General features: G+C 46.5%; 1 protein-coding gene across 1 annotated transcript in view; it reads right to left on the reverse strand.

Moving 5' to 3' along the window:
• VSTM4 (V-set and transmembrane domain containing 4) overlaps positions 1-18,886 on the reverse strand; it is a 78,552-nt gene extending 59,666 nt beyond the window's left edge. The window contains exons 1-2 of the mRNA XM_084794475.1: positions 18,716-18,886; positions 11,764-12,162 (exon numbers count right to left, since the gene is read on the reverse strand). Coding sequence (XP_084650601.1) covers positions 11,764-12,162; positions 18,716-18,770 — 454 coding nt within the window. The 5' untranslated portion in view covers positions 18,771-18,886. The remainder of the gene's footprint in view (positions 1-11,763; positions 12,163-18,715) is intronic.
• Positions 18,887-27,262: the final 8,376 nt, after the last annotated feature.

The following is a 27,262-nucleotide window of genomic DNA, read 5'->3' on the forward strand; positions in this document are numbered from 1 at the left end:
ACCTGCCCAGGGCAAATAAATACTGAAGCTCAGGCTTTGTTCAGCTTAAGCCACTCTTGCTTCTTGCACTCAGGCTAAGGAAAACTTTAGAAAACAAAGAAAGCAAAGCAAAGGATTAAAAAAAGAGATAAACTTCCCAGGGTGCCTGGCAGTTGCAAAGGAAGTCCACATTCCTCAAGGGAGCCAGCTACAGAACACAAGGCTCAGCGTTCTGTGGTCAGGGAGCACTCACAAAGGTCAGCGTTCTGCGGCCAGGGAGCATGGAAGCTCAGGACTTCATTACTCACTCAGCGTCATTCACCATCCATCTTTCTGTCCATCTCAACTGGGAAGTTTATCTAAGAGTTTCACTCACTCAGTCACCTTTTACATGTAAACTATGTCTTGGAAGCTCTTTTGTGTCCATGCACTGAGTCACAGGTGAGAGACACCGAAGACAGACCTGGAAGGGTGCTAAAATCCCTGGACAGGCCACCTCTCCAGCCTGTCACCTCTCCACCTTCTCTCTCATCACCATCCATGCCCCTCATCTGCCCTCACAGTCAGCCTGAGTGCCCCCTGATTCTTTGAGTTTCTCTTCCTCTTGTTTAGGCCTCAGCTGCCTTCAGTTTGGACATGTCAGAGCCCATCATTTCTGTTGAAACCCAACTGACCCAAGCAGGACCTTACAGCCCCCTAAAGTGACCTCTCATCTGCATCCCAGAACTGTATCCTTGCCCCTGCCTTCCTTCTGTGACAAGAACACCTACTATATAGTACCGCCTTTGCATCCTCTCTTCTTATGCCCCTCCCCTGGATTAGGAGGCTGTGGTCCAAGGTCAGCAGGAGGTTAGCTATCTACCTCTTGCCTGCCTCTTTGGGCAAGGTCCCAAGGACAGCTTCATAAATGAATGCTTCCTATATGTTTGGGAGTTTAAGTCCTTTATCTTTTGACTTTGCCCCCCCCCCCACCTTCAAAACTGGTGGCTGGTCCAGTGAAGAATGTGTCTGAGTATTGTTTAAAATTACACTCTGGCTGTCAACTTGTTCCTTCTGAATGTCTGGACCTGTTGACACTGAAAACACCATGGTGCACGCTTGCTTAATTAAGCACTAACACTAAATGTTTAGTAAATCTCATCCCTAATTATCTGGTCCATGTCCCCAGAGAGAAGGGCTCTAGTTAGCTTCTTCCATTGAAACCTGAAGTATCTGTTCCCTGTGGTATTAATTCCAACTCTTATTATTAAGTCCTCTCTCATATTTTGGGGTCAAATGCTCAGATGATAAATTATATTCTGGTTTCATCTTTGCCCCCAAACATTTTTTCTTATAAATCACACTCATGCTCGCCCACCCAACCTCCCTCCCTCCCTCCCTCCCTCCCTCCCTCCCTCCCTCCCCTCCCCCCTCTTTCTCTCCATGATGCATTCTTATGTTCAGATTTGGGCACATACATGCTCAGAGCTTATGTGAAGGTTTGAGGAAGATCTGGGTTGCTGTCTTCCACTCTCTGTCCTGTTGGGGGTCTCTTGCTTGCCAGAGTATAAACCCAGGATTCCCCTGTGTCCACCTCTCACCTCCCCAGAGATGCTCTGGAATTACAAACATCCCAGTGGATGTGGTCCTCAGGTGAATTCTGGGAACAGAACGCAGGCCCTCGTATCTGCCTGACAAGCATTTCACACACTGAGCCATCTTGCCCACTCTGCCACCAGACTTTCACGCTAAGGGCACCTGTCCATTAGCTTCATCTCCACACCACACCGAAGGCTGACTTATACAACCTCAAATTGCACAACAGTCTGGCTCATCCAACTATGCTGTTTGTGGTTATAGTAAAACCCTGGTTAAACTGCAAGAGTCTGCAGGTTGCTGCTGTTCTGAGCATTTCACTGTTGATGAAGGGAGCTCTCTCTAAACATGGGGGTGGGGGTGGGGGCTGTCTCAAAATCTCAAAATGTTTAAATGCTCCTGTTCCTACAGACTGCAGAAACTGGCTGAAAAACCACCAAAGGTCTCTCCCCCGCCCCCCAAGAAAAACGTCATGAGGACCAAAGCTGTTGCAGCCCTCACATCTGAAGCTAACGTGAAAGACAATGCCTCACTCATACGGGGCCATCAAGGTGAGCCCTGTCAACTAGCCTATCCAGCTTTCAGCTGGTGACCCTAGGCCTGGGGTACCAAGACCAAGGGGGGGCCTTTTCTTAGTCAGAGCCCCATGGACCCTCAGACTTCATTACTGACACACAGTGTACACAGCTGAAGAAACAGTAAGGCTTAGGGATCCCACTGTGGCCCAGGCCATGCTAACCAATCCAACTATGGAATCTGCAATTCCTGGGATGGACCTGGCCAGATCAATGCCCTAGAGGGGCAACAAGTCTAGGGGTCATGGAACATAACAGATTGGAGGAGTCACAATGTGGGGGAGACTGCCAAAGCTGGGAGAGATAAAACTGATCGAAAGAGGAAAAGGACTTTCTTCAGAGAGCAGAGAATGGAAAACCAGCCGATGGACATGGGGCAGAGGGTGAGGGGAGAGCTCGCTGAGAGGCAGCTGACACTCTGAGCCTCCAACACAGGAAGACAGGGCATGAGTTCCACATTACCATGTCCCACACATAGAGGTGACCAGTCAGTACCTCATGGGGAGTGCAGATGGGTTTGGTCAAGACCTTCATATCCATAGGAGTAACAGAAAGTATCATAGCCTGAGAGGAAGCTTCCCACCATCACCTCTTGCCCTGCTCCACCCTCTACTGAGTCTTCCCAAAAATCTCTCTCATAGCCCCAGTCAGCTCGTTAGTAAATTTCTCACTTGACATCTTAGTATCTCTCTTTTCCTTCTTTGCCAAATGTTTCAATCCTTTCAACTACAGAAGACAAACTTCTCCCCTTTCATTTCCTCCAACCCAGGTTTCAGTCAGCCAACAGGCAGATCCACTGTAAGCTGTGGGATGTATCCTACAGTAGCATTCCATGGCTGAAAGCACTGACTTGTCAAATCCATCTCAGAGTTCACAAACTAGACTCGAATGCACATGCTTGAGAATCCACACCCTAACAAGGGCTCTAGCGACACAATTTATCAGGCAAACACTGGCCTGCAACATCCATTGGAAACATCTTAATGCTCTGTACATCCCCTTTCATGATCCAATCTGTGACCCCTGGGTATCCACATCCCCTGAGGAGCCACCAGTGTCAGCTTGAGCACTGCCCTCTCTCTTGGCTAGAGATGCCCCTCTCTGTGCATCTCCATGGTGTCCTGTGTATATTTCTACCACTACACTCACAGTGGGCTGTCCCTCCTGCAGATGGATCAACCCACGTGGGCCCAGATTTCAATGGCTTAGTAAGCAACTTGACTGATGCTGCTAGGATCTGACGGTACCCCCAAAAGTTCCCTCATTGGCAACTTGGTCATCAATACAGCAATGTGGAGAGGTGGGACTTTTGAAAGGTGGTCAGACAGGGCCCTCCCAAATACATCAGTGGATTAAGGACATGGCCAATAAGCTGGGCTATATACAGGAATGGCTCTGTTATAAAAAGTGAGCCCTCTGCCTCACTCTGAGGAGGAGGAAGCCTTCAGGGCTCAACAGTGCCAGCAGCATGTTCTTGACTTCTTGGCCTCTGGAAACGTGGGCTAGATAATGCTCTATTAGTTATCAGTTACCCAGTCTCAGGCATTTTAATACAGCAACAGAAAAGTGAGGTAAGATACATACCCACTAAGTGGAGGAATACATGAATCCGCTTAGCACCAGAAGGTATTTTTTTCCCCAGTGTAACTTCTTCACTGAGCCAAGCGTAACTTCTTGGACTGAAAGAGCAGACTCTCTCCCCAGGGCTGTACTTCATTTCCTCACTTTTGACTTTCTTTTGGGAATTGTGCCTGTGTTCCTGGGACTGTATTGTCAGAGTTGCTACGTGCATGGCACATTGATTACAGAGCATGGCACACTCGCCTGCCTTCCTGGAGATGCCAGGCTGATCTGTTCATGCATAGAAATGACAGCAGCTGATGCACTGTGGTGTCACGTTGCAACAGATCATCAAATCACTTTCCATTATCTCTTCACAGAGACAGCCTCCTAGCCTCCTGCTGAGGATCCTATGGTGCTTAAGATTCATGTGCCCCCAACGTATTACTCTGCCTGTCGTCAAATTGAGTCTCATTTTGTTATTTCCTGCCTGTGCTTCTTTCCCTCTCTGGAAACATCTTTATTATGCTGTATTCCTCGCCAATGTTAAAAACAGTTCTCAATGTTGTAGTTGCTGAAAGTCTGTTAGGGTGATGTGAGCACCCCTTTCAATGTCATTGATAGAACAATTAAGTGCAACCAGACCTAGAATTGACCCTGATGATGGCCCAGCAAGCCTCAGTAGCACTCTGACTAAGGAGTAGCATCCCAGGGTACTCCTTAGCCTCTGTTCTCTCTACGTAGGTTTCTTACCCAGAAAATGGTGCAGGGCGCCTCACTCTTTGCCTTTCTTTTTAACCGTCACATGAGAAAGTCTGCACTGACAAGTTCATCTGCTGTGACAGATTTTCCACAATAAACTGAGGTTGACCTCATGGTCCTCGGGAGGCTCAAGCACTCACTCATCATTCCTGCCTATGGATTTGTGTCAGGTCACACCAGCGACCTTCAGTGCTGCCAGGAGCACTTGCTAAAACTCAGCACATCACTGCTGATAGGCCCCAAGGTCTGTTTCCCATGCTTCAAAATCCCTGCTCTCTGTCATAGCTTAATAATTTTCCATTGAAAATGTAAAATGGCAGCCCTAAGAATTAGTTTATTAGCATAGGCTTTACTCCACTAAATCACTACTTATTTCATGCATGCAAGCTCCAAGCATGGCCAGCCTTAGGGAAAAAGATCACAGGTACATACACAGAGCAGAGTTAGGCAAGAGTGCTGCAGATATTGGGGTGTGTTGGTTGTTGCTTTGGATCATGGGCTTTTCACTGTTGTTGCTCCCACTTTTATTGCGCTTCACAATCATAATGCATTTGTCAAGCCCGTGCATCCGCCATCCACAGGATGTAGGTTGGTGTGTGACAGGGTGGTGGCTACACATGGTCTGTCCCTATACACCAGTTCTTTCCCTTTCTCTCCCACTCAAGGGAGCAAATCAAAGCACCGTAGTATGAACCATGCCATGATGTCAGACCTGACTATACCGTGACACACATGAACACTTTGAATCCTGCCTGAGTACACTATGCCCAGGGTTATGAACTTTGGTGGTGCTGCCCCAGTAATGTCTATGGCTTTTATCTACTCAACAGCCTGGTGTGTGAGCTTCCCAGTGGTGACCCTTTGCGCCCAGGTGACTTCCCATTCTCCTCCCTCCCCCTCCAAGGAAACAAAGCTCTGGCATTCCTATTGGTTGACCATTCACAGACCCTGAAGTAATTACAGCTAAAGAAGATGGAAATGCCTAGAAAAGAGAAAGGGTACCAGATACATGTGAGTGATGGGCTTATGATCTCTCTCTCTCTCTCTCTCTCTCTCTCTCTCTCTCTCTCTCTCTCTCTCTCTCTCTCTCTTTCTCTGGCAGATATTGCATGGATGTCTAAGGATGTCTAATTGAGAGCTTTCCAAAGGGGCAAGTTTTCCAAGGCAACCCCAATGGCCTTTCTGGTGAGTTGATTAGTAGGGACCATGATTGTCTTAAATCTGGCTTCTTACTAACTCTCTAACAAGAGATACAGAGAGTAATAGCAAATGTGATCAGGATGGAAACCCAAACAGTGAAGCTAAGGTCATGGCAGAATCATGCAATATGGTTTAAAAGTACTGGTCACTGGGACATGATTAAAAAAATGACAACATATAAAGTCACAGACACATTGATAAGCAACTGAAAAGGCCACATCTGAAGCACACAGAACTCATGCATTGCCAAAAACAAGTCAATAAAAGTCGAACTCCATACTTTTCACCAATAACCAACCCCAAACTGTGTGCGTGCGTGCATAAGTGGGAGGGATAGATTTTAATTACAATAAAGTACTGAAAAATAAACAAAATAAATGTTATATGTAGATATAGTTTTATGTGATATTTGAAAAAACTGGACTAAATGAAGGAACACAGGTCTCCTGGGTAAGAACAACTAAAGTAGCAAAGATGTGCAAATTGTGGCTATGAATTATGAGTTTTCCCTCTAAGGCTTCATCCCCGACAAGTGACTCTCAGAGGTGTTGGAACCTTGGAGAAGTGGAGCCAGTTTGGTAGGTTACTGAGGAGCTGCTCTCAGAAGGGATTAACGGGAGTGTTTATTTTGTTTTGTTTTTTGCAGGCCCGGGTTAGTTTCCTTAAAAGCTGTTACAGAAAGACCAAACACAGCTTTAAATCTACCTCCCTCTGGCTTCCTGCCTCACTGTGTTATTGCCCCTTCTTGCACATGCTCCTACCCTGATACCCACTGTCATATTGTGCTGCAGCCAAGATGTCTCACATCAGAGCCAAGCAGATGCAGCCACCCAATCTCCAACTCTTAGACTCTAAGGCTTTGAATTATATAAACCCATTTTCCTTACTGAAATCCCAAACTCAGGCATTTTTTTTCCGTAACAACATAGAACACAAAAAATAGATGCACATATCAACACAATGGTAATTTTAAAAGTCAATACATCAATCAACACCTAACACAATATCCACAATGCTGGCTAAGTTGTTTCTCAAGTATATCTTAAAGAAAAAAAAATCATGTAAAAAGAATAAAATACATCTTAAAAATCTGAAACACTGATAATGGGGAGACTTGTTTTATCCTCTAATAATTAGAATAGTTGGGGACAAAAGTAAATTATCTTTATACAAAATGGATTTCAAAGAGATAAAAACAATGCTTTTACATTAAAAGTATGAGAGAAAATTATTAATACTTTAAAAATTTTTTACTGATTCTTTGTGACTTTCACATCATGAAACCCAATCCCTCTCATCTCTCTGTCTCTTCATATCTTCCCTATAAATACTTTTATAAGCATGTGGGCATGTGGTTGGAAATAATTCCCAAGATTAAACACCAAAAGGTGCTCTGTGTAGTTGATCAAGTGTAAATTGCACCTAAGTAAATAGAACGTCTGAAAGAGAAATACCACACTGAAAAAGGATGACAAGTTAGACTACACAAATTACCACAAAATGAGAAGTATCTGCATGGTTTCGTATAGTGCTTGAAGTCTTGGCTAGAGCAATAAGACAGAAAAAAAATTAAAAATATATATATAGAGAGGAAGTCAAAGCATCCCTATCTACGTATGACATGATTCTATTCATAAGAGACCTTAAAGATTCCAACAAAAAAAAATAGGCTGGTAAATACTTTCAGCAAAGTGACAGGACGCAAAATAACACACAGAACTCAGTAGCCTTCATACGTATTACATACTAAAAAGGAAGTCAGAAAAACAATTCTATTTACAATAATCATACAAATTAAAATAAAACACCTGGGAATAAATATAACTAAGGAAACAAAAGACCTCTGTAATGAAAACTTTCATACACTGAAGGAAGAAACCAAAGAAGACACTAGAAGAGGAAAAGACCTCCCAGCTCATGCATCAGCAGAACAAATACTGTTAAAACAGTCACACTATTTGTTGTGGTTTGAAATGGAGCCCATAGGCTCATGTACTTGAATGCTGAGTCACCAGTTAGTGGGGAAGATTTGACACTGTGGTCTTGCTGCAGTATATGTGGCTTTGTTGAAGGAGCTGTGTCCTTGGGAGTGGGCTTTGAGCTTTCAAAAGCCCATGCACACCAGGCCCAGTGCCTCTCTCTGCCTAGTTGACTATAGATCAGAATGTAAAACTCTCAGCTCCTGCTCCAGTGACATGCCTGTCTACTCCTGCCATGATGGGCATGGGCTAACCCTCTGAAACTGTAAGCCAGCCCCCAGTTAAATGCTTTCCTTTATAAGAGTTGACTTGTTCATGGTGTCTGTCTGTTCACAGCAGTAGAACAGTAACTAAGACACTACCAAAAGCATTCTTGAGATTACATTCAATGCAACCCCTATCAAAATACCAGTTCTTCTCTTCACAGACATAAGAAAAACACGTATGTGGAAGCACAAAAGATCAATCCAAAACACTATTGAACAAAATGGGGTGTCACCATGCTTGATTCAAGTTACAACTGCCGCAACACAGACACATAGATCAATAGAGTAGAGTCGAGGAACCAAATATACTCTATGGGACTACAGCTTACCTACCTTTGACACACACACACACACACACACACACACACACACACACACACACACACTACCAGGAAAAAGACAGAGCCTTCAACAAAGAGTGCTGAGAAACCAGGACTTCAATATACAAGGGGGGAAAAATCTATATCCTTACCACTTACCCTGTACAGAACTCACCTCCAAATTGATAAAGGACCCCAGTAGAAGACCTGATACCCAACACCTGTTAGAGAAGAAAGTAGGGATTTGCATAGGTAAGGACTTTGTGGGTAAGACTCTAGTTGTACAGGAATTACAACCAATACTTGACAAATGGGACCTCAGGAAACTAAAGGCCTGCTTCCCAGCACAGGAAAGAGTCTACTGAGTGTGGAAACAGCTCACAGAACAGAAGAAAATCTGTGCACCTAGACAGAGGATTAGTGTCTGAACTGTACAAAGAACTCAAGGAACGAAACACCGGGAGAACAACACAAAGGAAAAAAGTAGACTGTGGAACGGAACAGAAAGTTCTCAAACAAAGCACACAATGGCTAGTCTACACTTTAAGGTGTTCAAGATCATTAGGCAGCAAGAAAATGCAGATTAAAACCACATTAAAGACTCCATCGCACCCCAATCAGAATGGCCACCAGGAACACAAATGACAACACATACTCGCATGGATATGGCGAAATGGGAATGCTTATACAGCGCTGGATGAAGTGTAAAAAAGTACAGCCACTTTGGAGATCAGTATAGATGTTTCTCAAAAAGTTAGAAATAGAATTCCCATATGTCCCGGCTTTACCACTCCTGGGCACATACCTGAAGGTATTTATAGCCTACTGCAAAGACATTTGCTCAGCCATGTTCACTGTTGTTTCATTCACAACGGCTAGAAAAGAGCATCAACCTAGATGTCTATTAACTGACAGAATGGATAATGAAAATGTGGTACCTACACACAATGAAATATTTCTCAGATGTAAAGAAGGAAGGAAGGAAGGAAAGAAAGAAAGAAGGAAGGGGATGAAAATAAGTATAAAAGACAATGAGGAAAGGGAAAGTGGGCCAAGGAGAATGGGAGGAATGAAGATGGAAGGAGAAGGAAGGGAGTGAGGAGATGAAGGGGAAAGATCCTGATTTCTTTCTGGTGACATCATGCAAGCTACCTTGGATGTTTGAAGCAAGTTTTCAAATAAATGTTCTAGAAGGAACCTAGCTTCACTCACTTAAAGCAGATTCACATGAAAAAATAAACTAGATGGTTGTTTACTTAAAGGTGGTACACCTTTCTGCATGCACTAATTGATAGTGTTTGCCACTGATGGTAGACTTATTTAGTACAGAACTCAGCATATACAGCACATGCAGACATATCACACATGTGCACACACACACACACACACACACACACACACACACACACACACACATGCACACGCACATGCATAGGTGCATGCATACACTATTAAACAAAGGATCACATGTTGTAGCACCAAGCCAGCATCTGTGTGGTTTGTGTCCTCAGCCACCATATTATTTTGCTTTCCAGCCAAAGTATATATTTATATTAGCAGTCAATTGTTTTCTTGAATTAATTTGCTGAAGTAGGGAAAGTACACTGTGGTTTTGCAAATACATCATACTACAAACCATAACACAAACCCCAAAGACAAGTGGCTGCTTCAAAGACCCCCCACATAGATTATCTCTTTTAACATTACCCCTTATTACCCAGAACTGTAAAAATACCTTTCACAACTGAAGAAAAAGTAATTTTTAAAAAGCTTACCAAAACAATGTAGCTTATCAGCTTTAATATTATATATTTTATGTAATAAAATTAGCCTCACTTTCATATTTTAAACATTCATCTTTACTCTGTGAATCTCTTGACTATGTGTAGAATTAAATCCAAGTTTGATGCTATCAAAGACATAATCTGAGTGCGTTAACATTGCCAAGGAGCTGGGCATGGTGGCGCATGCCTTTCATCCCAGTACTTGGGAGACAGAGGCAGGCAATTGCTGTGAGTTCAAGGCCAGCCTGGTCTACAAAGCAAGGACAGCCAAGATAAAGAGAAACATGTCTCAAAAAACCAATATATATATTGCCAGAGATGTCTTAGTAATTAGAACATTGAACACCAGAGATTAAAAACGACAACTTTTTCGTATGCTGTTTGGTAGCCAAGATGTTTGGAAAATGCACTCACCTCCTATCTGCCTGCAGGAAGGGGGCGCTACCCCAGGGCCTTCATCCTTCCTAACAAACCATGCAGTTAGCTGAGACCCAAGCTTGGCAGTACATCAGGAACATGAGGCTACCCTCTTTTTTAGGGCTGCAAGTTTATAACAGGCCCTCCCATCACACACCTGGTTTTGGGTACCAGGCACAGCTCTGAACAATGGGCCGGGAACTACCAAAGTTTTGTTCCCCAACCAAAGTCTAGTCTAGTTCCTCAGGGCCTTTCTTGAGGAGGCTCAGCCTTGTCCTAGGAATAGTTGAACAAGCACAGTAACTACAGTTCAAGGCCACGTACCTGCAACGACACACTTGGCACACAGTGCCCACTTGAGAAGACTCAACATGTCCAGAAATCACCCTATCCTGGTCACATCTGAACACACATCACCTCCCAGCCTCTGTGAAGAGGAAGGATTCTGCTTCTGGAAGCTTCTCATGCACTTAGACACTTGCATGTGGACCAAAGACCCCACTTGCTTTTTACTATCATTATCCGTTGAAATGTGTCCCCCGGTGTTGAGAGCTTGATCCCCAGCTACTGGTGCTGATTGTCCACCGTGGAGCTAGTGGACACTGTGGGCAGTAGAACCTAGCTGGAGAAAGCGGGTCCCTGGAAGTCTATCATCCCACCTGTTCCTATCGTGCCCTTGGCTTTGTGTTGGCTGTGATGCGAGCATGGGCCCTCCATCACCCCGTGCTCCCGCTGCCATGACAATCTGACCTTCTACATGGGAGCCAAGAGACTGCATGCTGAACACTAAAACAATAAACCATAATCAACCTTTCCTCCCTTAAATGATTTCTGTCTGGTGTTTGGACACATCACCAAGAAAATAACAGAGCTCATTGCTCTCTGTGACTTTTATACTTCCCCGACACGGTGCACTATGACCCATGCAGTCACGTCTTCCCCCCTCTCTCATTCTCGCTCAGAACCATGAGGTCCCAGTACAAATGCAAAGTAAGTGCCATTCAGGCCATAGTCTAACAGATCTCTGACACTGTAAGTAGGGCCTGGCTTTCTTTATCTGATAGCACACAAAGGTCAACGTTTCCGGCAGGACGTGACTAGCATGGAGGCAGTCGCCCAGTCCTCTGTCCCTGCTTGCATATCTACATTCCATATCAGCCATCATCTCCAAGACCTGTCCTCAGCCTCGTGACTTGACACAGGCCTATGGCCCACAGAGGCCACAAGGCTTGCCCTGTGCTAGCAGGGCCAATGAGCCAGCCAGCACATATATAACGACAAAAGTCGGGACCCCTGATCTCCTCCTACATGCTTCACCTCCTCAGAGACCCCAGGCACTGTCTCACCTCTCATTTCTGTCGCCGAGGAGCCATTAGACCAGGCTGTCCACTTGTTCCTGTGCTTGCTGATTTCTTGTACTCTGCAGACATAGTGCCCTTGATCCGCTGGCCGGAGTGTCAGGACGGACAGCCTGTACAGCACTCCTCGGCGCTCCTCAAGCAGGCGTAGCCTCTGTTGGTTGGCAGTACGGCTGAAGTTCCCATAGTACTGAACCACTCGAAGCTTCGTCATCTTCACCATCAAGGCCTCCTGGGAGCCGTTGCGGGCAAAGAACCAACGCACGGCCAGCAAGCTGTCCTTCCGTCTCTTCTGGGAGACGTGGCAGAGGAGGGTGGCATTTTCCCCTTCCAAGTAGTCAATCACAGGTCCTGGGGACACAGTGACGTTGAGAGCACCACAGACCTCTGAAAAGGAAAAGGAGCAAACAGTGAATGAAGGCTGCAGCCAGAGCTCATGCAGCCAGGCCATTGCCAGGAGCTAGGGACATGACACATGCTGGTGGCATCTGGCTGCTCTAGAGGGCCAGAGAGGCAATGGCCTCAGTACCATCTACACTCACTATCTACATGCACTCCCCAAGCTCACTATGACCAGAGGGCTGGCTCTTCTATGGGCCTTATGGGGTACCACATTCCCACGTATGACGGTCTCATTCATATGATATGCCAAACACTGGTCATCTGAATAGACATGTTCTCAAAGATCTGCCATGAAAATTCAGAATACACATATGAATCAGGGCCTAGAGACTCTCTGGAAAATTCAGCCCATACCCCATCTTCTCCACTAAAAAAAAGGTGTGATTTTAATCCATGTTGACAGGGGCTGTGGGTCAGAGCTGCCTAAGACAGGCCTGGGATGCAGCCTGCAATGATGACCTGTCAATCAGGAGGCTGAATCTGTCTGTCCTCCTCCCCACACACTTTCTTAGTCTCAGCGAATCCAGCTCTAGGCAGTAATGGTCGAACAGAGAGAAAGCTAAACTAGTGCTAGTGAGCTGGCCTGACAAGGAATTCTCAGTGGCTTCTCTGGATTCAGGCCCTATGGTCTGAACAGAAACACACAATCAAGCTAAAGGGGACAAAATGAAGGAAGGAGCCTCTGGAACCTGAAGGGATATGGGGCTCTCCTAATATTCCCCCAAAAGATGCTTCAGAATTCCAGGCCCGTTCCACTACAACCTGCCCTTTCATTTCTTAGTTTAAACTGACGTAAGGACACCCCACAGCTAGCTACAGTTCTACTCCTGGGCTTCAATGAAGCACCCCAATACCCACCTGAGCATACAGATTAGCTGAAGATAGAGAAGCTGACCACGGGTACCTTTCCCTTGATCCACTTCCCATGGTGCACCATGGGTGATGCAACACAGCCCATGCCACCCTGAAGCTCACAGGAGGGGCCATCTCACATGCAGGAGCCCTCAGAATCATTGTAAAGCACAGCCTTTGGCAAGAGTCCCGGGGTAGCACAGGCCATCACATGTCAAGACAGGGGTGCTTGAGAGACCTAGGTAAATGCTTTTACAAAATACCCACCCCCCATAATAACAGTCATTGTTTGAATGAACGGATTCATCCATTCATGAGGACAGAGTCCTGGCCACCTCTTAAAAGCCTCATCTTGTAGTATCTCACAATGGAGAGACAACAGTCATTGACTGAATGACCAGATTCATCCATTCATGAAGACAGAGTCCTGACCACTTCTTAAAAGCCTCATCTCGTAGTATCTCACAATGGAGATCAAATTCCAAGCTGAGTTTCTGAGGGGGAAAAGCCACATTCAAACCACAGCAGTCAGGCTCTTGGTTATTTCAAATAACTTATCATTTGAAAAGCTATGTTCAAGTGTCAGTCTTCTACCCTTCGCCCTTCTTGGACATGGCGTGCTAAATTTAGGATCCTACAGAATAACGCAAGAACTTCAACTCATCACATCCATCAGTTCCTTTTGTCATGTAAGGTAACATTCTCAAGGGGGTTAGGACAATACATATTGGGGGGCCATTACTTAGTACCCCACACCATGACAGTCTTTGATGAAAGTAGTTTCAGGGGAAAGGCTGCTGGATGCTATGCCCCAGTATGAGGTCCCCAATCCTCTCTGTCTAGCAATAAGGGACAAAGCCAGGCCAGGAGATAAATGAGAAATACAGGTCAAGGGGCCTCTGAGAAGTCTGATCTTAGGCCTAGGGACCTTCAGTGTCACTTTACATGACAAAAGGCACTCTGCACAGATGTGGGCATGTCAAAGCTCCTGGGCTCTCTAGGAGAGACCTATGGGTTGTTCCCTGCTTTCCCCCAGGAACAGTGCCAATGCTGCCAGAAGCCAACCAGCATGAGACAGAAGTGGCCCACATCTTCCATGCACCCCATCCACCTGGCTGGCACTTGGCTCATGCGAACATCACCTCCCCCTCATCCTCAGCGCAGATAACCTCTTGTGGGAGTTCATGGGGAATAAGGAGGCAGCTGGGACCCCTAGCTGACCTCTATCCCATTAGCCACTGAGAACTGGACAGAAGAGAGAGCGCCAAAACGCAGCAGCTGGCTTAGAGACTCCAAGGCAAGCCTGACCCACCCCCCCCAAAGGCTCCCCAGTGGAGCCAGAGGGGCTGGGAAGAGAGGAAATGGAAACAACATGGGTGGGATGCTATGCTCCAGGCTCCTCCTGGTAACTCTACATGAAGAGGAGATTATTTATAGTGGCTGGAGCCGAGAGAATGTGTCAAGTGTTCCTGTCCCCATGGGAGGCCAGATTCCACCCTGGAGGCAAGCTAGCAATCCTCCCCATCCTGTCCTCAGCTTCAGAAAGAGAAGGGGCTGAGCTCACTTCCTCAGAGGGCACCCACCCACCATTTTCTCTCCAGCAGCAAGCCCTTCTGCCTTCCTTCCAACTCTCGTTTTCTTGTGCATGGTCCCAACATCGGTGCCTCTCGTAGGAGACTGAATTGTGTGTCCTAGGCTATTCGTACATCGTCGAAGTACTAACCCCTAGTACCTTCCACTGTGGGTGTGCTCAGAGATAAAGACTAAGTTAAATGAGATCCTTAAGGTGGACCCAGTGACAATCTGAACCAATGTGACGGATGGCCATATAAGAAGAGATCAGAACGCAGACACAAGCAGAGGAAGTGTGTATGTATAGGGAGAAGATAACACTGCAGAGAGGCCTGAGGAGAACCAGCCTCCCACACACCCACACACACCTTGATCTCAGATTTCACCCCTTGTTGTTAAAGCCACTTGGTGTGGCAGCAGGCAAACGCATGCAGGGTGAGCCCTGTTGATGAAGGCTCACACCATCCCTTTACCTGCCACCCTTCCTGACACACACACACACACACACACACACACACACACACACACACACACGAGAGAGAGAGAGAGAGAGAGAGAGAGAGAGAGAGAGAGAGAGAGAGAGAGAGACAGAGGGAGAGAAGTGGAGACATTGAACCTGAGATGGCTAAGCACCACAGGTTCTGTCAAAAAAAGCTTTGCTGAAAAGTCACAGGCTCTCAGTAGTGGGGTTCACTGTCAAAGCCAGGTACCCTGGGTAGCACCTTCCAGCCCTGAAGTGGGAGGATCCTTATACCAAGCATATACATAGGAAGGCTGGGTTTATGTGAAAACAGCTGAAGCTCAGGCCTCCCTTCCCTGGGAAGGGAGAAAGTACAGGTGTGTGGGGCGGGGTGTGTAGGGCAGGGTGTGTGGGGCAGGGAGTGTGGGGCGGGGCTGACAAGCATAGACACAAGTTAAGTGCTTATGTCAATACTTGTGGAGAGAAGATTGAACAGTTCCTGCTCCACCATGGTCATTGTGCCCCTTGTGGCTCAGCAGAAAGGGGGGTAGAGTAAGCACTAGGAGGCTAGACAGTGGGAAGTGGGCACGCAGGCCAGACAGACTGAAAAGGCAAGAGTGAACAATCTGTGGGCAGAAAGGTACACTGAGTACATGCTGGCTCGGCATGAGGGACATGGAATAGATGCCACTTGCCACTCCTCCTCCTCTGGCTGACATAATGTAGCAGCTAGGCAGGGCTAACCCTCACCCCTTGACCTGAAAAAAAATTGTCACATTAGCCTGAAGCAGAAGTGTTTGCCTTATGAATATACACTGCAGAGAACTAAGGTGAGAGGTAGCCTCCCTCACAGCTCCTCACTCCTAGTTTCTGCCTCCTTCCTGTCTCTGCTGCCTCCATTGACCTTTTGGAGCTAAGACGCTACACAGTGAGACAGAGGGGGAGAATACAGTGTCACCGGCTATGGAGGAAACATGTAGCGTTTAAGAAAACCCCGGAATGACCACGATCCTGGCCTTGGGGGGCTAAGACTATGGTCATGAGCTGAAGATTATCTTGGAATTAATAAAACGAAAATTCAACAGCCAAGAAAGACCCCCGAGAGAGAGGGTCTCGCTATCCAGAGTTCCCGAGGCAGGGAGAACCAGGTGCAGGCAAGAACTGGAAAGCTGGGTATCCTTTTGTGAGCTACATCCCACTGTGGCCCAGATGGAAAGCCCTTCCTGTACATAGTCCTCTGGCGAGAACTCCTCACCCCAGTCAAAGGCCAGTTCATGAAAGAGGAAGGTGACGGTGCAGAAATGGATGACACATACAGGAGGACAAGATTCCATCCCTTCTGTGATGTGATACTAGAAGCCCCCAGGCATCCCCCAAGGGCTGAGCACTGGGAGTCACACAGTTCCAGGCCTTTCCGGTTGCCAGAGAAGAAGCAGTGAGCAAAGAAATGATCGGTAAAGGGGCTGGGTAGAGAGCCTGGGCTGGTGCTCTATAATATCCTGGCTGGAAACCTGTTTCTGTTAGGAACTGGGCACTCAGAGCCTGGGCTTCCTCAACTGAATGGCGGGAAAGGGATGTGTTTCATGCCTCGTGCAAGCATAACCCCATGGTGAGCTACAAGTCTGCATGTGCGATCTGTGGGCAAAGAGCAGCAGAAAGCGGACACCACGGAGCAGGGTAGGCTCCAGGCATGCAAGCGCTGCAAGCACACAGACGCCCACTGCCTTTAACCTTTACTGATCATTGCTTGAAAGCTTAATACACTTGGAAGAAGATCCCCTACATTTTTGCTTTCCACAGAGTGCCACACGTCACACTGTTGTTTGTTCTTCTGCATGAACCTCGGGTTCCTGCTTTATGATTTGGCGATGTCACAAAAAGGGCCCACGCAGCTCCCTGAGAGGACATCCCTGGGGCCCCAGAGTGCACTGTCTACTCCTGGAGCAGCTGTGTCCCCAGCTACGGGGAGCAAAAGCTTCTCCCAGGATGCAGAAGTGGCCGCAGCTTCAAGCAGGCCGTGAAGGTGGGCATGGCACCGTGGCCTGCTTTCATCTTTGCCTAAAGACACGCTCCACTCATTTCCAGGAGCCAGGAACGACATCCAAGTGACAGCGGAGTCATGAGTGATTCACGGCAACAAATCTCTGAAGCCCACTGCTCTGCTTGAGCGGTCTGCAACATCAGGGGCTGCTGAGGAGGAGCAAGAAGCGGAGGAACCTCCAGACCTAGCCCACAAGTTATACACTGTGAGCCATCACCTAAAAATACCTCCAGGCCAGCCAAACACTACCTAGCCCAGTGACAGAGGTAGACATCTGCTCAAGTGAGCCTCAGGCCAAGGGCTGTTCTAAGGTAATTAGACATACTTTTCCAATTGATCCTCATTAGCTTCTAATTCTCATTTTATAGCCCAGAGTGAGGCCCGGAGAAGTCCAACAATGTGTTCAAGTTCACACAGCACACTGTTAAGATGTAATTGAACACGGGGGCGACTTTAAGGACAACTTGTAACCACCACTCTGTACCGTAGCTTGGCTTTTAGTAAGTACCTGGACCGACAGTTTTCTTTTCTGTGAGATGAATGGTGGGACTGGGGACCCAATAAACTCCCACTCTACCCCCCCCCCCAAATGGAGGTGGAAGACTGTGCAGGGAAGGAGCGAGGGTTTATTCATTAAGCGGATATGCTGGGCTTTCCTTTGCAGATGGAGGCCAGGGGTCGTGGAGGAGGCATTTCAAAGAGAGGATGACAGGCCAAAGGTGAGGGCCACACAAGCAGGGGCTATGGGGTTGGGTGGCCCTGTGTATATCCAGGACGGAATCTAAAGCATTCTGCTTTTCAGGCCTGTACCTCTGTGTTTTTTATTTTTAAAATGAGGATAAACGTACACTGCCCTCAGAGGTTGGTGGGCTGTTAACCAAACCAATGTTTCCCGAAGTACTCGAGTCAAGAAATACTTGATGTTCTTGCTTTGAAACACTATTGTGATTAAATGAGTTAGCGTATGCCTGTCACTGGGAAAGGAGAGCCACTAATGTATCTATTACTATTATTCTAGCCACCATGGTCCTGGAGAACCAACAGAAGATTCTTCAGCCACTTTAAGTGGGAGCCATTAAGCTCCATACAAGCCCCGAGAAGTGACCCCCCCCCCCAAGGAATGCTTTTGCGGGATATGATCCTATTGGATGAAGCCTAGAACACCCTGTTTAACTAAAACTGACCATCTCAGAAGACTGAGTAAGTCCCCTGTGCCCACCTAGCTGGCCTGGGAAGATTCAGTTCCTGGCCTCATTTTCGGAGGTCTCCAAACATAGCTGTTAAAGGGAAGTTGGTGCTGGCAGCAGCTGCGGGTCCTGACTGCTACGGAAAACAGAAAGAAACCGCTAACTTAGGGCTCGGATTGGGCTGGCTTCGCCCTGCGCTCCGCGGCCTGCAGCTCTGAAGGGACCCAGAGCTGTCCTGAGAGCGAGTCCCCATCACGGGACGCTGGCAGAACCAGGGACCCGCGGAGACCTGAGTCGGGCGCCTTGGCGCCGCCACGATCGCCTATCGCCTAGAAGGAGTGCGCTGCCAGGACTCCGCGCAGCCCTGGCCTCCCCTCCCGCTCGAGCCCCGGCCTCCCGCGCAGCCGCCCGCCGCGCCCCGCTTACCCGGGGCCAGACCCAGCAGCACCGCCGCCGCCAGCGCCAGGAGCCGCAGCCGCATCTTCGCGCCGCCGCTAGGCGCTGTGATCCGGGAGAGCACCACAGCCCGCCGGGCCGGCCCGCCCCTAGGCCTCCTACCACAGCTCTGGCCAGCGCTGCTAGGTCCCTGGGTCTGAGCCGAGCTGGGGGAGCGGCCTCTCCATCCACTGGCTCGGCCAGCCCGCGGTGTCGCCTTTCACCACGCCCATGTCTCAGATGAGAAAACTGAGGTGCCCCTGGAAAGTCACTGCTTACAGAGCTGAGGCTTCCAGGAGGCCTTTTGATCTCCTCTGTTCCCAGTTATTCCTGAGAGGAGTCCAGGTGCCTAGGAACTGGGTTCAATTACAAACCCTGACCCTGGACCTCATATACTCAATCCCTAGGCACTCCGATGGAGGCTCACAGCAGCTGAGAGGGAAACAGCTCTCTCTGCTGCCTTCTACTTGGAGAAGGAGCTGGGAGCTCGGAAAGTTAAAAGGGTTCACACAAAAGAAGAGTTCAACATACGTGGAAACTATGGGCAAGAATAGCCATTTAAGGCTCCCGCTTCCCTGGGTCTGGCTTGCAGGTGTTAAGGAACTTTCCAGGTGAGAACCTGGAACGGTCTGTAACCTCCACACGACACTTTTACAGACCTCTTTGCTCCATCGTTCTTTCGGCTCACCACAGCCTCCTCATCCCTGTGTCTGGCTGTGTTCCCTGTGGGGTCTCTTGGGCAGTCTCACCAGAGAGGAAGCTGAGTGTCACCATGCACTGTCCGTGCCCTCTTACAAAGGCTCTGACAGGTGACTCCACACGCCGCTTGCCCTAGATTTGAGGCCGCTCAGAATGGAACTTCGTCTGCCGATTCCTTGGAGTCCAAGTTACCTCTAGCGCCTAGAACCACAAACACTACAGGTCCCTTGCTTTGTGCCTATGCTGAGGATTCTCAACCAAGAAGGCGTCCTACCTGTGGGGAACCTCACTCGTTCTTGCTTGTTGCCACTGTGCTCTGGAGACTCAATCACACGAGTTGTCACATAGAGGCGCAACCAGGACACTTAAAAGAACATAAATGCATTGTCTCATAGACCTAGAGGTCAGAAGTCTGAAGACAAAGTGTGAGTCTCAGGCTTCATCACTTAAAATTGGTGCCAAGTCTCAAACCCAGGACAAAAAAAAGGCTGCTTGAGTCTACTTATATCAGAGCAGACCAGGCTTCCAGGTTCTCCCAGCATCCCTCGGTCCCTACCTGTTACAGGGTATGACTGGCCTTCTATCCTGAACTTTCCAGCCCAGGGGCTGTGCTGCCCTTCCCCCAGAGGCTCCTCCCTATATAATCAAGACATTTTAATTATCTGCCCCTTCTTTTACATTTGTTTTTCTTTTTGGCTGCTGCACCTGGTGCCTTCTCTCTCACTTTCCCTCTCCCCACCAGCTCAGCCTGGTCATGTCCATTCTGGACTCTCCCAGATGCCCTTGCCCCTGCCTCTACCCACGATTTCCCTTTTATCTACAATAAACTTTCTCCTCTACCATACTTAGGAGCAGTCGTGTCCATCCTTTTCCTTGTGGTGTTGTTTGTTTGTTTGTTTGTTTTTCATTCATCCGGTACTAAAGCCCAGGTAAATGAGTTTCCTTCTGAGGAACTTGGACACTCTGAACCAAGCTGCTGCTCTGACTCTCATCGGCTTCCGCTGGCTTTTGTACACACAAAATTTGCCTCTAGAGTCGGCCTCTTCAGCTGCTTCTTCCCTCCGCCTTCTCCAATGGCCCATCTGCTCACCTACTCAGTACGTGTCCTCTCTCCAGGCCACACCCTTGTAGGCCACCCAGCATGTGGGCACCTCGATGCTATGCTCTTGGGGCCCCACCAGCTGGGCAATTCTGCTTACTAAGACACTTGTACTTTTCCAGGCATTTTCTCCCCTTCTTGCTCTAACCACTTATCTGTCCCCTTCTACTGGGTGTCACTACAGAGCTCCCTCCTTTGTTTACTTATACTAGGAAAGCCACACCTGTGTGCTAGGAAGCTTCCTTCCTCTTGCCCTACCAGGCCCCCATTCACGTGGAAAAGGATGCCTCTCTTCTGTGACTTGGGACATTTCTCTCTGACAAGTTTCTCTGTCCTCTTGGGGATGCCCCAGATGGAAATTCTTGTTACCACAACACTTATCTTTTCAGATCCCTCATGGCTCCTCTCAGCTCCTTCTGTGAAATTCCTCACCTCCTTGGAGCTGCCAACGTACTGGAGGGTCTACAACCTTTCCTCCGCCCCCCCCCATTGCCCTGGGAGCTATGTGATCTCTCTCTTTCTCCCTCCCTCTCCCTCCCCCTCCTTCCCTCCTTCCCTCCCTCCTTTCCTCCCTTCCTCCTCCATCCCCTCTCTCTTTGTGTCCTCCTTGGCCCATACATTGCAAGTTTTCTTCCCTGTCCCTAGGGGCCCTAGTGGCTTCTGAGAAACTGACAGCCTCCCCAGAGTGGACTTCTTGTTTGTCCTTCCTTGTCCCTTATGGCTACACTGTTCTCTGTCTCTCAGCTGACTAACCCTCCCTATGGCGAAGTTCTTTTCGTGACCCTTCCTCCCTTTTTCCTTGAACTCAATTCCTTTCTCGGACTCAGAGATTTTCTTGATGCCTTGCTGTCTTACTGAAAGCAGCTTGGCCTCTGTACAGCTAGCTGGCCTAAGACAGCTTGCACACTCAGAGTTACACATTCCCCAGAATTGTTACAACTCCTGCGTCTGCACAAGCAAATGAACCCAAATTCTCCTCTCTATAAGATTTTACAACTTCCCACTCTTAAATCTTTTGTTTGTTTGTTTGTTTGTTTGTTTTCAAGACAGGGTTTCTCTGTGTAGCCAAGGCTATCCTGGACTCACTTTGTAGACCAGGGTGCTGGAACTACAGGCACGCATCACAGCACTCAGCTCCCATTCTTAAATCTTTTCTCTCTGTGATTTCCCTGTGTTCTGCTCTCAAGAAATCTTCTAAGATTACTATGTAAACAGTCTTTATCTCAGCAGTTACTTGTAAGGTCATTGGGTGTGGTCAAAGAATCTGTAAACTCTGTAACAAAATAGGGCTTTAAACTAATAGCAGAGGCTTATAGTGAAAGCCTATGCATGAGAATTTTAATTTGCCACAGCATCCTACATATGTGATTCAACTCTTGCCTAGAATATACTGTTTATGTAACTTAGATTTAACTCTTGTGTAGGAAAACAGATGTTGCTAAATAGCACCCATGTGGCTCTCCTGCATCTTGGCTACTGACTTTCAAGATATAAGCAGTCACATGACTGGCAGCCATCTTTACTAAGGTTAAAGGGTGCAGACTATGGGACGTCACCAAAAAGTCTCAAATGTATGGATTCGTATGGATATTTGTACGATGATAGAGCTTTATATTTACTACAATGTGCTATGTATGTGATTAAACTCTGGTTTAGAATATTCAGCGTATGATGATAAACATTTAAGATTACAAAGCTCTACTTAGATTAACAAAGGCTGACTTAAGGTGTATGTCTAACTACTTAGGTCTTTGCTAACTGTTTAACACCAAGCTTCTAAAAAATTTAGATAAGTAAACAATATATGTTTGATTAAATAAGATGTATTTGATAATCAAGATTTATAAATGCCTAAGGTCTACTCAGGTGCACAGTAATATTTATTTAGCTCCTCTGTCTTCATTCACTTGGCTAAGCTTTAGCTATTTGGACAAACTAAGCCATATAAAAAAAACTACAATATTCTATAATTGTGTGCTTAAAAAGGATCAGTAGAGTTGCCGGTCTCCCTTTGGACTGTACCTATGATTAAAAGTTTTATTTAGATACTAGAAGAGCTTCAATTCAAAAATTGTTATTTTTAAGGCTAACCCTAACAGGGACAGAGTAAAGTCCTAGTGTTCTGCCGGGCTTAAATGAAGTCAACACTAGGAGCCGATATGATGCAAACACACAAGGGTCTCGTTTATTGATTGATCAGCTTAAGCTGCACCCACACTATCACCGACACAGCAGATCAGGTGTGAGTCCCGAGGACAAGTGGGAAAGAACTTTTTACAGATTGTAGTGAACAAGAAAGCAGGTAAGTGGGTTTCTGGATTGGCAAGCATCCTATTGATTATTTCTTGAACTAATTGATATTCATCAGGCACAAGTCTGGTATCAACCCACGAATAATTAACTTTTAAGGAATAACTCTTAAGAAATCCAGGGAAGTGTCTGATCTTTTAGTACTCTTTTATTTTCCAGCTAGTTGGCAATTCTATGTCTTTGTGCCAAGTGTATCTTTGTGGGTTTTTCTAAACCCGGAGTTCAAGAGTAGGTCACCCATATACAGAAATGAAAATGTTAGACAATGAAGTTACTTTGGTCCAACACTAGCTTATAACTTATTGAAACTGTTATGGATAATTAAGAAATGCAAGTTAGTGGTCAGTCACATTATAAATAATCAAATTCTTTAATGTGTTCAGAAGTATATTTGTGGTCATGCTAAGTACTGATGTAATTAATTACAGGAATAAGATGTATTTAGCCTCCTGTATACGTTCTCAAAGGTAAGCTGAAAGCAGGTAACTAGAAACAAGCAAGTTTGTCTGGCTTATATAGACTTAATAGATAAGTGGTCCTCAAACTCTTCAGAGATCCTCTGAATATGGTATTTTAAAATGCTTAATAAAGCAGCTCTTCGGGACAGAAAGTAGTGTTAGCTCCTGGCCGAACCCCTGGGATCTCCTCCAAAGAAGATTAATGGGCCAAAGAAGCACTCCACTTGAAGCTTGCTTTAAATGTGACAAGGTTGTCCACCGGCTGAAAAACTGCCCTTCACCACAACTGCTGCCCGGGCCCTTCCAAACTGGACAAACAGGACCCTGGGGAGTTGATCACCCCACTCTGCTTAGACAAGGTAGGCTGGTTCCACCGCCCCTCCCCCAGGAGTTCCTACTCCACAGAAGCGTCTGTCTGATCTTCCAGGCCTGGCAGTTGAAGACATGCCCCCTAGAAACCACAGAGAAACCTAGGGTGATCGGTAGCCAGTAAATCTCTCTCACTTTTAATATGTTTAGAAGCTGCTTGGTCTGCACTTCCTGCTTACTCAGGTGAAATGTATTCTTCTCAGAACTCTGATAGTGTTGACAACTAAGCTAGTGATAAATTCATCAGTTTAACATCAGCACGGAAGGTTTCAGATGCCTTCTCAGTTCCCTTCATATCTCAGTTCTCTTCATATGTAAAATTAGTCCTCAAACCTCACTTTCTTGGGTCTCCAGCAGGGGAAAACAAAAAAACAAAAAACAAGAAAACAAAAACCAAAACAGTTCTCCTTGCTACCAGACTCCAAAAAGAGACAAACTCACAAAATAGGTTTCCAAGTAACTCTTTTAGTTAGTAACCAACCATTGTGTCAAAAAGAAAAAGTGATTTTAAAGTCTATTTTTTTAAATGTGAAATGGCAGGACAGTCAAGGCTATACAGAGAAACCCTGCCTCTAACAACAACAAAAACAAAAACAAAAACAAAAATGTAGACTGCTTCAGCCGTCTTTCCCTCGTTATGCTATTGTTAAACTAAGACTTTAAAAGGTCAGAATCTTGACATTAATCAATGGAATTCTGATAAGTTATTAATCTAGTGCTGGTAAACACCGACTATTATCACAAGCTCAAATTTTTAATTCCCTTTGGCTGTTTTGTAGGTATAGACTTAAAAGTTCTTCTTAATTCTGCTAAAAACATCTGTCTAACCTATGTACCCCCAGTCTTCTGGATAGAGTGTTTGTTAATGCTTTTAACCAAAATAATTTTTGGCTTCCCAAGCTTTTACTATGACTCAAGAGCGTGAGTCTATACTGCTCTCCCTACAGTGTAGATTTCAGTACAGATCACAGACAGTGGTAATGCGGACATATCCAAAACTTACTTTTATACACTTAAAAAAATTTTTTTTTGTAAGCTTCAGGAATTTGAATTGGATCTCCTTTCCATGATCTTGGGACTCCCCTTCCCCAACTACCAGAACTGTGGCCCTAAAAGTTTCAAGTGTGCACCGAAGGTGGTCCTTCAGAGCCTGGGCAGTGAGTGAAACAGCCTGCTTTTCCTGAACTCGGCCAACATTCCAACAGTGCTGTCCTACTATCAGCAGAAAGTAGTCATAGAAGATTATGTTAACCCCTATCACTTATTATCAACAAAAGGCTGGGGTATAAAGTTTCAAACCCAGGACAAACAACTGAGGTACCTATTTACATATCATAGAGGATCTGACTTCCAGGTCCTCCCAGCATCCCTCAGTCCCTACAGTTACAGGGTGTGGCTGGCATACTCTGCCCTCTACTCTGAACTCTCCAGGCAAGGGGCTAGACTGCCCTTCCCCCCACCCCCCCCAAGAGGCTCTTCCCTATATAATCCAGACATTTTTATTACCTGCCCATTTTTGTACTTTTGCCCTCTTGGCTGCTGCACCTGGTCTCCCTCTGTCTCCTCTCTCTTCCCCTCTCCCCACAAGGCCCAGCTCAGTTAGGTCATGTCTACTCTGGACTCTCCCAGATGTCCCTGCCTCTGGCTATGCGTTTCCTTTTATCTACAATAACTGTTCTCTTCCGCCATACCTCGGAGCAGCCCTGTCCTTTCCTTGTTATTTCTTTTTGTCATTCAGTTGGCTTCTTCTGAGGCCTGACCTCCCCCCTGGGTTACAGATGGCCTGTGTGGTAATTTGACTGAGAAGGGCCCTCCCAGGCACTACAGGGAGGTGTGGCCGTGTTGGAGGAAGTATGTCACTGTGGGCGGGCTTTGCAATATCAGCAGCTTGAACCAGGCCTACTGTGTCTCATTCTCTTCCTGCCACCTGCAGATCCAGATGTAGCGTTTTCTGCTCCCTCTCCGGCACACCACCACACTTCCAGCCATGATAACAATGAACTAAACCTCTGAACTGCAAGCCAGACCCAATTAAATGTTTTCCTTTATACAAGCTGCAATGGTCATAGTGTTTCTTCACAGCAATAGAAACCCCAACTAAGATAGCCATCCTCTTTATCGTGTAGACTTTACCTGACTCTGCAAGCCAGTGTGTTAAAGGACTGACCCTAAAGTTAGCCTCGTTGTAAGGTGCTGGAACCTTTAAGAGGTGGGGCCTATAACGCTGGGGAAATAGTACAGTGCTTGCAATGTTGTCATCTCACTCGGAGTTTGATTATCAGCATTCATATGAAAAGCTGGGCATGGTAGTGTGAACTTGAGATCACAAGCTCCAGGTCCCAATAAAAGACCCTGTCTCAAAAACAAACCAGCAAACAAGATTGGGGTGCGTGTGGCACTCCTGAGAAAAGACATCTAAGGTTGACTTTTGACCTCCACAGCCATATCGACTCACACATGTACATATACTCATAAACATGCACACCACCCATATATACTACCACAGGCATACAGAGAGAAAAGAGGGAGGGGGGTGAGGTAGAGAGAGGGGGAGGGAGGGAGAGAGAGAGAGAGAGAGAGACAGAGAGAGACAGAGAGAGAGAGAGAGAGAGAGAGAGAGAGAGAGAGAGAGAGAGAGAGAGAGAGAGATTGATTCCTTGGTCTTTTTCCCCTTTTCCTTCTTTCCTACCCAGCTACCAGTAAAACAAGCTGCTTCTGCTATCTGTCCACACCAGAATAGTGATGTGGTGGCATGGCCTGGTGCTTTGTATTTAATTGCTAATAGCTTCCACCAAGAGATGCTGTGTAATCTTGCCTCCGGAAATATCGCTGATGGGCCAATAAATGCCTACACCTGAGCAGGGCAGAAGAAGGTAGGCGGAGCTAAGATTCAAGGACCTGAGAGAGCAGAGGATCACAGGAGAGGGGTAGGAAGGATAGCAGAGGAAGAGGAGGAAGAAAACAGAGTCGCCATGGGTTAAGCATGAACTAGAAGCACGTGGCCTGGAGGAGCTTGCTCTGAGGATCGCTGATTGGAGAGAAGCGGCCCCAGAAGGAAAACATGTGGAGGTATTTATGGGATTTTGGCTGAGATTAGAAAGGATAGCTTCAAGGGTCAGTTTCTGCCCCCATTCCAGTGTATAGGTATAGTAAAAGTCTAACAGGTACCTGTGTCCTTTATTAATATGATAGCAGGTTAAATAGTAACTGCTGTAATAATTATATGTATTAATAGTAGACATTGCTAGCCTATTTTACTACATAGTGATCTGACTCACCATAGACCCAAAAACAACAGGACCAACCAATATAATGGGCTGAAATCTCCAGAACTGTGAGCCAAGGCAAACCTTTTTTGTTTAAAAGTGGAATATCCCAGGTGTTTGTTATAGTAACAGAAAGCTAACAACACTTCCCTTTCTGAGGAGGGGCCGAGCTGACTAACACATGTGGCCTTACTATGTACACCTCTATGCTTTCACCTCCTCTTGTAAGGTTACCATTACACTGAATTAAGGCCTATTGCTGACGCACAATGGTGCTTGTGTTTATTAATTTTATTAAGATATAGTCCATATGCCACATAATTCAATATTTTTTCAA

This window comes from Acomys minous (genome assembly GCF_964271855.1).
Source record: "Acomys minous genome assembly, chromosome: 9".
Lineage (NCBI taxonomy): Eukaryota > Metazoa > Chordata > Mammalia > Rodentia > Muridae > Acomys > Acomys minous.